Source organism: Trichomonas vaginalis, chromosome III (assembly GCF_026262505.1).
Source record: "Trichomonas vaginalis G3 chromosome III, whole genome shotgun sequence".
NCBI lineage: Eukaryota > Parabasalia > Trichomonadida > Trichomonadidae > Trichomonas > Trichomonas vaginalis.
In genome coordinates this window covers 20,893,824-20,908,875 of record NC_067205.1, presented here as the reverse complement: position 1 = coordinate 20,908,875, position 15,052 = coordinate 20,893,824, and the positions used below count along the sequence as shown (strand labels likewise).

The following is a 15,052-nucleotide window of genomic DNA, read 5'->3' as shown; positions in this document are numbered from 1 at the left end:
TCAGCGTGAAGTTTTCCACATGGACTCTGTGTTAATAAAATATTTACTGTTTCAAATTCTGGATCTATCATTATTGATTCCACTAATGGAAAGTCTACCTTATTTATGTCCACGTCTTCTGGTTGAGGATCACAATAATAGAAATCAATATTAACATTTAACATTCTCGCTAATCTCTCACTTTCTGATGAAATGTCAAACCCTTCATATGCATCTATTGCTTCATTTAAAAAGCTTCTACGAGTTTTAGGATTAACACCATCAGGAATGTTATAGAAGCGTTTAAATAACCTTCTACCTTCTGCTCTAATTTGATTATCATTCATTTTAGCTGTTCCGTTTTTGTTCATTTATGTAAGAATAAAAAATTAAAAATAAATAAAAATAAAGTTTATTTTTTAAAGCCCATAAAATGAATTAAGAACACATAAATTTTTATCATCTGCGACGTGACGAATACATTTTAATTTACTCAAGAATGCGTACCCTGATACATTAAATCTAATTCCTGTCTTATTTAATTTCACAACTTTGAAAAGGAATGTATGAATAGCTATAAAATGATGAGAAGATGTTTTATGGGTTGCTTCCATTTTTTCTGAAATAAATGAATAAATATAATGTTTATAAGTTTTCATATCTTTTATGTTCTTAATAACGAATGGTATAGACCTTTCAACTTCATCTTCCTTCGGTGCTGTTCTTTCATATGAAACATTATTAGTATCTTCAACAATGAAACCGCAATCACATAAAATTTTATATGTTCCAATGGTTTCTTTTGATATTTTATCTAATAAATCAAAAACTTTATCAACACCTGTGCATTTATTTAAATAATAATTTGTGTAAATATCATGATCTTCTTTCTTAATCGTATTAGTTGCATATGTCACGTTTTTAAGAGCTTTTTTGAATTTTTCGGAATCTAAAGGTGGTGAAAGCAGGATACAGGGGTATTCTTCATTATCAATAAATTGTAACTTATGTTTACGAATAAATTTAGTACCTTCTTCTGAAAGTGTTTCGTCTATTTCACCATCTAATAAATTTTGTGTTGATTCTGAGACATAATTTTTATATCTTTCTTCATGAGATTTCTGAACTTCTGCTATTCTGAAGCTGGGATATTCATTAACCCTCTACTTCATTTTCATTATATTTTTCAACTTCTCTTAATTCCTTAATTTTTTCATCTATTTCATCTCTTATTTTTTCCAGTCTTTCAATTTCATTGTATTCATCATCTTTAATCCGTTCTTCATAATATTCAGGGAAAACATCAGGTTCTTTAGGTTTTTCTTCTCAGATGTGGGATATAAGAAATTTATAACATCATCTTTATTCATTTTTCCATCATAATCTAAATCATTTAATAACTCGGCAAATTTTTGACAATTTCTTAAATAATATTTATTAACTTCATAACCCGCCTCCTCTAATATATCCTTTATTTCCTCGTTTGTGAATCCTAATTTTTTCACGTCGTTAGTTTTGACGCTCATTTCATACAAAATAAAAAAATAAAATAATAAACATAACTAAGTTTTAATTTTTCGTAAGAAGTTTATTTTTTAAAAATTTTTTTATTTTTTATTTCATTATGGTAGTGAATCTTTTATTCATGAAAATAATTATATCTGATTTATTTTACTCTCTCGTATATACTAGATTTAAAGAATTCAGAACATTTCCCATAATCTCCTAAATGTTTTCTTATCCCTAACGTGTGCCAGTTATTATATGAAACTGAATAAACTTTATCTTTATCTTTACACCTTTCATCACTTCCAATATATTTATATCTCAGTTTTGATTTAGCATTTTCATATTCATTAGCGTTTAATAATTCACAGTCTTCCTTTTTAAATTGATGTTTAAGATATTCAGGATTTAATACTCTACGTTTATATGCTCCTAACTTAGTTCTAAAGGTTTTTCTACAAAATTTAGGAATTCCATCATCTTTAATGTCATCAATGATTTCCATTTCATTATTTTCAATTTCTTCTTCTCGTTTATGAGGTCTTTGATTATGACTCCATTGATTCCATGAAATTAAATATTCTTATCATTATATTTATACCTCATTAGCTTATTTTGGCTTTCATATTCATTTAATAATTCACAATCTTCATTTTTAAATTGAAGTTTAACCCATTCAGGATTTAAACAATGTTTAATTAATCGCGGAATATCTGACATCATCTATATATAGCTTCTTTTATAAAAGATAAAAAAATAAATTATTTTAAAATTAATGTTAATTTTTTAATGATTTATAAATAAATATATTTTAATGCATCGTCTATATATAGATGTAACAAAAAAAGTCACTAAACCCGTCATATCCTACTACTAATCGACATTGGACGTGTATTAAGCGTAAATATACACATGTTCATGCACATAATGATCATGAAAGTTGCAGCAGTTATGAATATGTGAACAACAACGACAACTCTTTTTACTGGTGTAAATGGAGAAATCCAACACAATTTGATTATAAATTCAATTAATAAAATTAATTTCATAGGTAATGGTATACATGTGTAGAGTTGATTTGATAAAATTAACGATGTATAAAGTTTTATAATTTACCCGAAATGCTCACAATTTTATGTTCTTTTTTAAAACGATACGGAAAATTTAATAAACATTATTGACTCGTCCCATTTAATTTTTCTATCGGAAATTTATCACGCGTTTCCTCTAATTTTCATTGTATAGATTCTTATTGATATTTACATTTCAATAATGAAATGTTTTATATTTCTCAACCTGCATGTTTATTTTTTCTTCCGTGAATATAAAATGGAATGCTCGGATTCGTATAGCGAAGAAGAGGAGGAAGAAGAATCTATCATAAAAAGATGGATTATCCAAGGTATTGATAGTTTAAAGAATCAGGATATCAAATCTAAAATGTATCACGCCAATGGATCCGATATTACATATTATTTTTACTTAGAAAATTATTCTGATGACAACACACCTATAAAATTCCATATTGTGTTCCCAACAATAGAATACGCTTTGAAATTACTTATAGAAGTAAAAATTGCCAACAAAAATTCCGCAATAAAGGGAAAACAGATCGTTTGCATTGAAAAAGCTAATGATGATTCTTCATTTTGTTTAAACAACACATGGAAGTATCTATTGGACCCAGAAAATAAGTTCATGATCAATAATAATTTATTTGTTGAAGTAAAACTGTCGGAATACGTGGAAAAACAATCTGTACAGTTCAAAACACCCAGTGATTCTACAACAAAACAAGTTTATTCATCGGTTTCCAAATCATCTTGTGCAATTTACTCCAAAGACGAAACAGGATATGTTGGACTACAAAACCAAGGTGCAACATGCTATATGAACTCAATGTTGCAGGCTTTGTACCATATTCCTGAGTTTAGAAGGCTAATTTATCAAATGGACGTAAATTCAATAGAAGGAGCAAACAAAGACATACCCATTAACTTACAAAGACTATTTTGTCAACTACAGTTCTCAGATACAGCTCCTAATACCAAAGCTTTGACAAAATCTTTCGGATGGAACAGTCTAGCGACATTTATACAGCACGACGTACAAGAATTCGCTCGAATATTAATAGACAAGATCGAATTGAAGCTAAACAAAACACCTTTACAGGGAAAAATCGCGGAAATGTTCAGAGGAGAGTTCACTTCATTTGTGAGGTGTCCAGACTGTGGCTACGAAAGCTCTACAACCGAATCTTTCTACGATATATCGTTAGAAGTCAAAGATACGAAAGATCTCAAAATATCTTTGAAAAAGTATACGGAAAAGGAGCTTTTGACTGATGAGAATCAGTATAATATAGAAGGAAAAGGCAGATTTAACGCAGAAAAGGGAATAGAATTCACAAAATTCCCTCCGATATTAAATTTCCATTTAAACAGGTCAGAATACGATCCTGAGAAGGAACAGATAGTAAAGATCGATAGCCGATTCGAATTCCCTGAATCTATCGACTTAAACGAGTTTTTGGCAGAAAATTCGGACCAAAAAAATTCTTCTCAAATCTATTCACTTTTCGGAGTCCTTGTTCACTCTGGAACCGTAAACTACGGTCATTACTGCGCTTTTTTGAGGACTTCGTCGAATGATCCTCAATGGTACGAATTTAACGATACTTGCGTGCAAAAGGTGAGTAAGGAAAAGGCTGTAGATGATAACTACGGAGGCGCGAGCAATTTCAGCGGCTATTATTTGATTTATGTAAGAAATTCTGATGCCGAGCGAATTTTCAAGCCAGTGACGGATGATGAAGTCCCCGAGGCCTTGAGAGAGTGGTATCGCAATAAAACAGAGCACAGATCCCCTAAAAAAGCCGGTGATGAAAATTTATTCTTGTATACTGAAGATTCCATCAAATGGACAACTAGATTAGGCATGCCATCATTCGTATGTAGTGATAAGAAGCGTAGTATTCGTATAGAAGGTGGAAAAATCACTGGAAAAGAATTATACGACAAATGCGCACATGAATTCCAATGGAATCGTGATGAAATCAAAGTTTGGAGACTTTACTATAATAATGTGCCTTCGTCAGTCGTTGATGATGATAATACCCAGATTTCTTTGTTTTACAAAAATTTCTTCGTCACAAAAAGTGACAAAAATTCTGAGGTTCAGAAAAATTTCAATGATTACATATATGTTTACTGTTGTTTCTTCTTTACTGATGCAGAAATGCCTCTACAATACATTGGAAACTTTATTATCCAAAAAACTTCGACAATTAAAGATTTAGCCTCATTAGTCAATGAAAGAATAGGATATCCTGCTGATACACCTTTGGAATGTTATGAACTCATGACGAATGAACCTCTTAAGATCGAAATTACTGATGACAGCGGTGAATTAAGAACATTTGAAAATTATTGTGTCTCTTCAGGTTCGATTTACATTTTTGAGGTTGCCAAACATCATATCAGACCCAACACAACCACTTTCGAGATCCTTCCACCTCTTTCTGAAGAAGATAAACATATTTTGCATTCATCCAGTCGTTCTTACCTTAATCAGAGCCAATCGTCATCATTTTCAAGCAAATATGAACTCTATGAAGACAACAGAACAGAAGAACTCTCAAAAATCCAAAAAATTCAAAAAATACCAAAAATACCAAAGCCAGAAAAACAAGTTCCAGTGTTTTTCTACGATGAAGAAGACAGTAGTGATGACATTGATGAGCAATGCAACAAGAAAAAGTCAATTTCCGCCTTTTTTGAACAAGATAAAAAATTATTAAAGTGTCAGATCTATTCCTACAAGGCTAGGGATGAAAGACTTGCTACAATAGTCATCCATTCGACATTATCCATCGAAGAATTGACACTTTTCCTCTCAAAATGTCTTAATTTTGATTATAATCCCGAAGAAGATGCTATTTGCATATACAGGATCACTCACAATGGAATGTCATTGATGTACGAAGGCACTATTTCCTATTATCTTCAAGAACATCTCGGAATTAACGGATATTTCACCTTATTTGTTGATTTTGAGAAAAGAATTACTTTTGACGAGCTTAGCAAACGAACATTGATCAATGTCACATTCCGAAATGAGGATAATCAGATCAAATCCAGTCTAATTCGTATGAATTTGAAAAGTTCAACAGCAGAAATCGTAAATGACGCATTGACAGAGTTCAATGAAGAGATCACTGAATCTATGAGTGTTTTCAATGTCGTAGACCACAGAATTGTTGGTTTGGCAGATTGTGAAAGTATATTTGATTCATATTTATGCCAAGACTTGATAATTACATCATATGATGACTCTTCATTGAGTTGTTTCTTCTGTTTCACTGTAATTTGCGGCTGTTGGCAGAGATTTGTTGGAATTCCAGGTTCAGTTGTTTTAAATGAGTCAGATACATCGAAATCCCTGAAAAAGCGACTGAATGTTGATGATGACTGGAACTTGGTCATTTCACAGAACTCTAATTTCTTAGTTAGAAATAACGAATTCGTTGGATTGTCTCTTTCTTACAAGAATGGATTAGTAAGAGATGATGAAAACGTCCTGCAAAAATGGCGTGAAAGAGATGATGGAACAGATACTATATTTTTCGTTCGTTTCGAACAGAAATCATAATTTATTTTTTATTTTTGTTATATAAAATGTTTTTCTATATTTAAATTTAAAAGTAGTCCGATACAGAAAAATTGAAACGATTGAGGGAGACCGACGCGAAGGATATGATAATGTTATTTTTTTTTCGAAACTATTGTAACGTAGATGGAAAAAATAACCACTTTCTGACATTCTCTCAATTTTTTGACACCCTAGCTTGTTATTTTAAATCACTACCTAGTACCTTATATTAATGCTATACTTTTTTTTGCAATTACAATAAACATATATTGATATCATGCCTTCATGCAAGAAAGTAGTATGTGCACCATTATATTTAGATATGGATCAAGTTATTTTTTATTTTTTATTTTTTTTTGGGTTTTCCTACAAGTGCAAAAAATGCGCAAAAACAATTATTTTACATTCAATTTGCACATTATTTGAGCGTTTATAAATTAATGATTTTGATTATTTATAATAGTCAACTCCAAACTTTTTCAAATGCGCAAAATATGCGCAGATTCAATTTTATATAATCGTTTTTGCGCATTTTTTGCACCCCATGTAAAACCCTTTTTTAAAATTTTTTTTATTTTATTTTTTTTTGATAATAATATAACGTAGCTGGAAAATAGCAACAACGTACTAAGTTTTGTCTCATCCATAATGTCAGTATCATACAAAATTCAGCGAAAAATTTCGGATTTTAACGATAGCCTTCGTTTGGCCGGACTGTAAACAATTGAGTGAATTTTGACTTGAATCTTATTTTTGACAAAAATTTGTCAAATGCCATTATGTTCTTTGCCTTTCTTTTAAATCAAGCGAAAAGCTATAACCAAATTCTTCTTAAAGATCCAAAGAAACACCGAAGAGTTTTGCATCCAATTACTAATGACAATATTCCATTGGGTATTATTAATCAAAAAGTTGAAAATCTTGAAAGAGATTACTCCACAGGTGATCTAAATTCAATTGTTGATCAAATTTCTAACGAGTTCAATCTTGAAAGGAATAGAGTTCAGAATTATTTTATTCTTTGCAAATGGAGTTCATATTCCAAACAACTTTTTAACAGGATTGATTTTAATGCGCAAGAAGAAGGCTATAGAGTTGTAATATTGGCCGGAACTGTTATCAAAATTACCAAAACAAATGGAGTTTTCACTGTAAATTGTCGCATGGCAAAATCTTCCTGCAACCTTCATAATAACAAGAAATTACAAGAATTTATTAATTTTCAAAAGGATTCTGTTGCAATTCCTATTCCAGCATTATATGAATTTGCTTATAAACATAAGATGTTCTATAATAAACCATGGGAACCACTTTCGCCGCAAGAGATTACTAATATCTATAACGAGTTGAATAGCAAAATTGAAGGACTCGTTAATACTTATAAAAACATTTAAAATATGATTATTTCCCCTCCAAGAATAAATACACCATTTTTATTCTTCCTATATGCACATTTTTACTACTTAGGTGATATTTATATATGTATTAATGCTTTGAGAATGTTTTAATGTCAGCAGTAAACGTGGCAAATAATAATATTGAACAGCTGGAATTCGTTGGATTGTCTCTTTCTTACAATATAAATATAAATCTTGGATGTCAAAAAATTAAGAGAATATTACCCTGAAGATGGTTAAGGTTATTTTTCTTTGCAATTGATTTTTCCATATGATGTCTTTTCCTTCAGTTTGTTTTATTACATACTAGAATAGTTTTAGTTAGTTTACTTTCATAAGCAACTAACTAGTGATTTTATTTTTATTAGAGTATGAGGATACAACAAATGGTGTTGAGTATGACTCAGAGTCAAGAAAGGTCATTATCAGTACTCCATCAAATCTTAAACATTTTGTTATTCCTTCAAGTGTTGAAATCATTCGTGGCGGTGATAGCACATATAAAAGTTCATTTGATGGCTGCCGTTCATCCATTATTTCAATATCCTTTGAAGATAATTCAGCTGTTCACGAGATCGACGAATGGGTTTTCTCATACAGTTCTCTTCAAACTATCGATATGCACACATGCAATAATCTTCCATTCTTAAATTGCTCTCTTTTTTCCAATTCACGACGATTAAATAACATTAAATTTCCCCAAAATATCAAAGAGCTTCGATCTGGGTGTTTCTATAATACTGAATCACTGAAATTAGTTGTATTTCCAGATTCCTTAGAAAAAATTTATGGCTGGTCTGGTTCTCATATGCGAGTTTTTAATAATTATCTAGAATCCGTTACAATAATGTCAAATTCCAATCTTACAGAAATCGACTCTGATGCATTTTATTATACAAAATTAAAATATTTTTTATACCTCAAAAAGTTCGATTAATTGTTCCATCAGCCTTTTCAGGTGTTCCTATTGAGAGATTTGATGTTGATTCAAGAAATCCAAATTTTAGATCAGATGGTAAAGTTATTTACAGTGGAAATAACAACAACACATTACATCTTGTTTCATACATTATGTCAGGATCATACACAATTCCATTGTTTGTAATTTATATCAGTAATAACTGCTTTCGAGATAGCCAAGTTTCAAAAATAATTATCCATCCAAATATAGAAATAATAGAAACACATGCTTTTGTGTCAACACGAATCACATCATTTGAATATAATTCTAAGATAACACGTATTGAAGATGCAACTTTTGCTGGTTGTGGTAAGCTTGAAAATGTCACCGTAAATGATTTGATAACATTTATAGGATCTGGAGCTTTTTCTGGATGCAGTTCATTGAAAAATATCAAACTTCCTCCCAGTCTGACAACAATTGGGTCATCAGCTTTCATTGGCTGCCAACAATTAAATGACATGATATTGCCTTCAAGTGTGACAACAATGGGAAGTTCAGTATTTAAAGGTGTTCGATCAACATTTGTTCTCAATTGCTCTAATAACAATAACTTTTACATGGAAAATGGCTTGTTTTATGTAAGTGGCAAGCAAAAATTATTGGAGTACTTCGAAAATGCACAAACATCAGTAGCCATACCTTCTGAATGTACTACTGTTTCTGATTCAGTTTTTAAATCATCGTCTATCCAGAGCATCCAATTTTCAGGTAGTTCTGAGATGACAATTGGAAGAGAAGTTTTCTTAGGATCTTCAGTTCGAACCGTTTCATTTCCAGCATCTTTGAAGTCCCTTGGAACAGGATGCTTCAGGAACTGCTTAATGCTGACGACAATCACATTCACAGGTACCATGATAACTGAGATTCCAGTTGACTGCTTTAATAACTGCCTTAAACTCAAAACAATAACTTTGCCAACATCAATTCAATTAATCAACAAGTATGCATTTTATGGGTGTACATCTATTGGTGACATTGGATTAGATAAGACAAATCTAAAGCAAATCCTGGAAGAAGCATTTAGTGGTTCAAGCTTAACTTTGGCAATACTTCCATCAACAATAAGATTCCTCGATTACAAGTGTTTTTACAAAACAAAAGTTATTAAGTTTTCAGCACCATGTGATATCCCTAAAAGTTGTTTCCTGTCATCAGACTCAATAGAGTCAGTCAATATCAGACATGGATGTGTTACAATTAATGATAATGCATTTGACAGTTGCAGATCCCTTATTTCAGTTAACATATCGAGCAGTGTTAAAACTATTCGATATGGTGCATTCGCAAACTGCATCAGTCTTCGAAACTTCTTCATCGGTCTGAACGGATCTCTCAATATCGTTCAAGGTGGATGTTTCAGCAACTGTCCTGACCTTCTTAGCATCACACTTGACCCACACGAAGGTCATTTCCGCTTCTCAGGTGGTGCACTTACCGACTGGTATGAGACTAAGATCATCTTCTTTCTTCCAAACTCAAACATCAACACATTCATCATTCCAACCAGCATGCGCACTATTGGAAATTATGTTTTCATGGGTGCGTCTAAACTTACACGTGTCTTGTTCAACGGTAACCAGATCGAAGAGATTGGTTATGAATCATTCAAAGGTTGTATCAACCTCGAATTCCTCTTCTTCAACTCACCAAGTCTGCAACGCATCAATTCCAACTCATTCGAAGACTGTCCATCTCTTCACAAATGCGGAACTATCTCATGTCCAGCATCGGTAAAAAACATATTCCTTCAAAATTCTTTCAGCGAGAAGAGCTTTGATAGTAATTGTCCTGTTAATAAAATCTGTTCAGTTCAGTGCCGTCCAATTAATATACCCCAGCTTCATGTTTTTATTGTTATGTACTTACAATAAAAATTGAGAATGAAGAATTTGTGAGAATATTAGTATATTATTATCTATACGGAGACTGCTATTATTGATATTAATCTCAGATATTGTCCATAACCATTAAATAATCTTTAAAAAACGAAACTATACGCCAGAGTTAATTAGTATTTATTTCAGAATATAGAATTTTTTGATATATTTAATGAATTTAGCCAATTTGAGGAAAATTGATTTGAAAATATCTGAAATTAAGAGAACTTGAATGAATTAATTAGGATAATTTTGTTATGATTGAAGAATATTCAAATGGATTATTTTGATAAATTCTATTCGGAATCATATTCTATGAAAAATGATTTACATCAATATGATTTGAACAGATATCTGTTCATATTTAATCAGGCCTAATATTTAAAATTTGAAAATATTTGAAATTAAATTCAACTAAAAACTTAATGATTTGCATATAAAATGGACGTAGTTATCATGTAATACTTCTAACAAGACTTTTCTGAAAAGATTATTATTTGAAGTTATGCAAGGCTATTCTATTTTAAAAATATTTATCATTATATTCATTTGTAATCATTAATTTAAAAATAATGACTTTTCTCTCAATTTATTTTGTAATAAAATTCGCAGATATTAGATTTTAATTAATATAAAAATATTGGCCAATAAAAACCTTTGATCAACCAACTGTTAAGGGTGCACTGTAGTCGGTTTGACAGACCCTCAATTTCGATCAATTGGACATTTAAGGCTAAATCTTTTCTAATTATAACTCCTTACCTATTAAACATTTTTCAATTTTCTTCTTTTATTATCCATCTGTATATTATCACTAATCTACATTATAAAAATTAAAGAAATATTTCTTGAAATGATGGAAATTTAGAAAGGAGTGTCAAACCGCTTACAGTGCACCCTTAAAATCGGAAAAAAATCGAAAAATGCAAATGATCTCAAAACTCTCCGATTTTTGCAATGGCCCATTAACGATGGCCTTTGTTTGCCCAGACTGTAAACAATTGAGTGAATTTTTATCGTGAATTTTATTTTTGTCAATTTTTGTCAAATGCCACAATGTTTCTCGCTTTTCTTTTAAATCAAGCCAAAAGTTATAATCAGATTCTTCTTAAAGAACCAAAGAAATCCCGAAGAATTTTTTATCCAATTGCTAATGCGGCAAAGCCTTATAGCATCGTTTTTCCTAAAGTTGAAAATCTTGAAAGAGATTACTCCACAGGTGATCTAAATTCAATTGTTGATCAAATTTCTAACGAGTTCAATCTTGAAAGACATTGAGTTCAGAATTATTTTAATCTCAATAAATGGAGTTCATATCCCAAACAACTTTTTAACAGGATTGATTTTAATGCGCAAGAAGAAGGCTATAGAGTTGTAATATTGGCCGGAACTGTTATCAAAATTACCAAAACAAATGGAGTTTTCACTGTAAATTGTCGCATGGCAAAATCATCCTGCAACATTCTTGATACCCAACTATATGCAGTATTACAACTACTAGGGCAAATGAAGAGAGTCCCTCTTTCTACTTTAATGAAAAGTGGCTTAGACCGTAAACTTTGCTTGTATAAACCATGGCAGCCACTTTCTGCGGCAGCAATATCTGATATTTACAATGAACTGAATGGCAAAATTCAAGGCCTCATTAACACATATAAATCCATTTAAATATGATTGTATTCTTCAGAGAATAAACATACAAGATATATTTCTTATTATCTTTTTAATGTAATTTTATCTTTTAAATTTTTATATAACATCATTTCTTTGAAATTTAGGAATAGTTTCATATCATTCCCATCTAATTGAAGCAATTTCCATTGAATTAGAATGCTTTTTATGAGACAATTAAGAGTCTTGAGAGAATAACTTTTTTACTTAAGGCTGCACTTACTCCCATCTGACTTTAATTCAAATTTTTGACAACTGGCGTGAAGCGTCATTGAAAATTAACCTTAAACATCTGAATTGAAGACCATGTCATAGGAGCATAAGTGCACTCTTTACACGTTTATTTAATTACTTTTATAGAATAATTCATTGCGTATATGGGAAGAAAATTAGATTGGATGAAATCTTGAAGTTCGGGATGACTATCATAATTCGAGAGTATCGTTTATCAATTACAATAAATATGCGTTGGTCATAATAAGCAAAAATAATCAAAATCAAGATAATTCCAAATTTGTCAAATTTCTATATAGAGAAGTTCTGAAAATATAACAAGGCAAACTCTGAGAGCAGTGTTGGAATAAACATTACACTAGATTATCAATATGACCATTCAAAAAATTGATAATATTGCCTGAATTTGACACTTTGATATGATTTCGATCCGGAATTGTATTTTTTTGTTATGATTTTGACGTATTATATAATTCTTGGAAAATAGATGTTTTATTTTTTCAAACCAATTAAAATTTTTTCTCTAGGAAGTACAGATTTAAAGTTATATGATAATTCATTAGATTTTTTATAAAAAATTGATCGATCACCTAATAAACACCACAAGTTATGATCAAGATCTAATTGGAAATCTAAGGTCATGTTATTTTTTTGAAATTTTCCATCCCCAGAATGGATAGTTGAATTTAACAAAATATATGATTTCGTGATCGTAATAGAATCTTTGCTATTATATGTTCCAAATAATGAATCAGATCCTTGATTATTTCCAACAAATATACATTTATCAAATGATGCTGATTTACCTCCAGATAAATCTCCAACTGTCAACATTCCTGGATATCCTCCAGCTTTTATTACTTTATTATTTGAAAATATACTATTTTTATAGTTAACAGAAATAGATGATCCACATATCATACTAGTTGCGTCATTTTTATCAAAAAGTGAAAAATTGACAAGTGAAGTTGAAGTTGAACTTGTCATCCAGATGCCTGAACAAATTTTTGCAAAGTTATTTGATATATTGTTTTGTTCAAATGTAATTTTTCCATCAGATAAATAAATATTACAATCTCCGATATTTTCACCTCGATTACAATAAAAAACCGTTGTTTCTGAAAATTTGTGAACACTGTCAAAATTTGACACGGATACATATGAAAAGGATCCTTGAGAATTTGATTTAGAACTGAAGCTACAAACTTTTTGAATTGCTTATTCTCCTTGCTCGAAAAAAATTGATCCTCCAGAATCTGAATTCGTCGAATTTTCAAATAAACTCGTAGAAATCAAAAATTTGATATCATTAGATGATAAATTTATTACACCATTTTCTCCCAAGTTGACAAATTTAATATTTTTAATGTAAACTTGTCCCTTTAGATTTGAATATAATTTCCTTTCAGTGTAGATATGGGAAGGATCAGGTTCTGAGTGATAAACATCGAACCATTCACTCTTTTTAACTGGCAATATACCCTCTTGATAATTAAAATCTGAATTAAAATTCAGATTTAATTTCGAACATTGAACTATCTGAATGCTAGAAATACTGTGTTATCTGTTTATACATATTATCTTAATTCATTTTGTTATTGAGGAGTCGCGTGATGAATAAAGATGTGTAATGCCAGGTCTTAAAAAAAAATAAAAATGCCAGGCCTGTAAAATTTATTATGTATGAAGTAATTCAAAAGGAAGGAGAAATTGATTCTCAACTCTTTCAAGATATAAAAATTACAAATTACAATGGCTGTCATAAAAAAGTCGATTTTGTAAATTGTCAAATTTCCATACCGACTTATTTCAATAGAAAATTTTTATCGTCGCAAATTGATAATTTTATTCTGTATTTTTATAAAATGAAAAACAGTTTAGTTCAAAAAGGTTTCTGTCATGCTAAAAAACATTTTTGATTTAAATGATTTCATTGATCCTGGATTAATTATGACTACTTCATAAGAACATAGCTTTGCAGGATCGAGACTTAAAACAAGATTAATCGTTGTATTTTTATAAGAAAATCTTCCTTCTCCCGAATAGAGAGTGGAGGTATTTAATATATATGAATTAGCAATAACTATTGAATCAAATTGAGAAGAGGTTCCAAATAATGAATCATAACCTTGATCATTTGATGAAATATGACAATTATCAAATGTCATTTCATTTTTTAATTCTACAATGATCATTCCTGAATAAACAAATGGTTCAATTATTTTATTATTCGTTATTAAACTGTTTTTAAATTTAGCGGGAATACTAGTATCACATAACATACTATTGCCATCATTCTTATCAAATGATGAAAAATCAATATTTGCAGCAGATAAAGATGCCCCACCCATCCAAAGCGCCGAATAATAATCAGCATAGTTATTTGTAAGATTATTATGATCAAATTCTATTTTCCCAGAGTTTAATCCTATTGTTGCTTGTCCTTTTTTAATGCCCCTGTTGCTGTAACATATCGAGGATTGAGATACAATGTTTATTCTATTAGAATCAGTCACCTGGAGAAATGAAAATGGTCCAAAACTACTTGATTCGGAACCAATACTGCATATCTTACGTAGTACAGACTCTCCTTTTTCAATATAAATTGACCAACCTGCTCCTGTGTTTGATGAATTTTCAAAAGAACAGGTGGAAATAAGAGATTGAAGATCACGAGAATTCATATATATCACACCATTTTCACCCATATCATAGAATTTAACATTTTTAATATAAATTTTTCCTGACCCAAACCGATAATTTGCTTTTGATGT

At 30.5% G+C, this 15,052-nt stretch overlaps 4 protein-coding genes and 1 pseudogene across 5 annotated transcripts, besides 5 other annotated features; 3 read left to right on the top strand and 2 right to left on the bottom strand.

The window, feature by feature from the left end:
* Window positions 1-1,078: 1,078 nt before the first annotated feature.
* Window positions 1,079-1,588: a mobile genetic element.
* On the bottom strand, window positions 1,176-1,505 carry TVAGG3_0737550 (annotated as a pseudogene). Its single transcript has one exon. A coding segment is annotated over exon 1 (330 nt).
* Window positions 1,589-2,763: 1,175 nt separating the features above from the next.
* Window positions 2,764-6,180, top strand: TVAGG3_0737530 (ubiquitinyl hydrolase protein; the record flags this gene model as incomplete). Its single annotated transcript, XM_001304481.1, has 1 exon — window positions 2,815-6,135. The coding sequence occupies one exon, from the start codon at window positions 2,815-2,817 to the stop codon at window positions 6,133-6,135; it is 3,321 nt and encodes a 1,106-aa protein (XP_001304482.1).
* A 111-nt stretch (window positions 6,181-6,291) lies between these two features.
* Window positions 6,292-6,313: a mobile genetic element.
* A 601-nt stretch (window positions 6,314-6,914) lies between these two features.
* Window positions 6,915-7,529, top strand: TVAGG3_0737510 (uncharacterized protein; the record flags this gene model as incomplete). Its single annotated transcript, XM_001304480.1, has 1 exon — window positions 6,915-7,529. The coding sequence occupies one exon, from the start codon at window positions 6,915-6,917 to the stop codon at window positions 7,527-7,529; it is 615 nt and encodes a 204-aa protein (XP_001304481.1).
* A 1,074-nt stretch (window positions 7,530-8,603) lies between these two features.
* Window positions 8,604-10,367, top strand: TVAGG3_0737500 (structural constituent of cell wall; the record flags this gene model as incomplete). Its single annotated transcript, XM_001304479.1, has 1 exon — window positions 8,604-10,367. The coding sequence occupies one exon, from the start codon at window positions 8,604-8,606 to the stop codon at window positions 10,365-10,367; it is 1,764 nt and encodes a 587-aa protein (XP_001304480.1).
* A 683-nt stretch (window positions 10,368-11,050) lies between these two features.
* Window positions 11,051-11,073: a mobile genetic element.
* A 175-nt stretch (window positions 11,074-11,248) lies between these two features.
* Window positions 11,249-11,272: a mobile genetic element.
* Window positions 11,273-12,251: 979 nt separating this feature from the next.
* Window positions 12,252-12,377: a mobile genetic element.
* Window positions 12,378-14,155: 1,778 nt separating this feature from the next.
* TVAGG3_0737460 (uncharacterized protein) lies at window positions 14,156-14,986 on the bottom strand (the record flags this gene model as incomplete). The annotated part of the gene is made up of 1 exon (XM_001304478.1): window positions 14,156-14,986. One exon carries the CDS (start codon window positions 14,984-14,986, stop codon window positions 14,156-14,158), a length of 831 nt encoding a protein of 276 aa, XP_001304479.1.
* Between the last annotated feature and the right edge of the window lie 66 nt (window positions 14,987-15,052).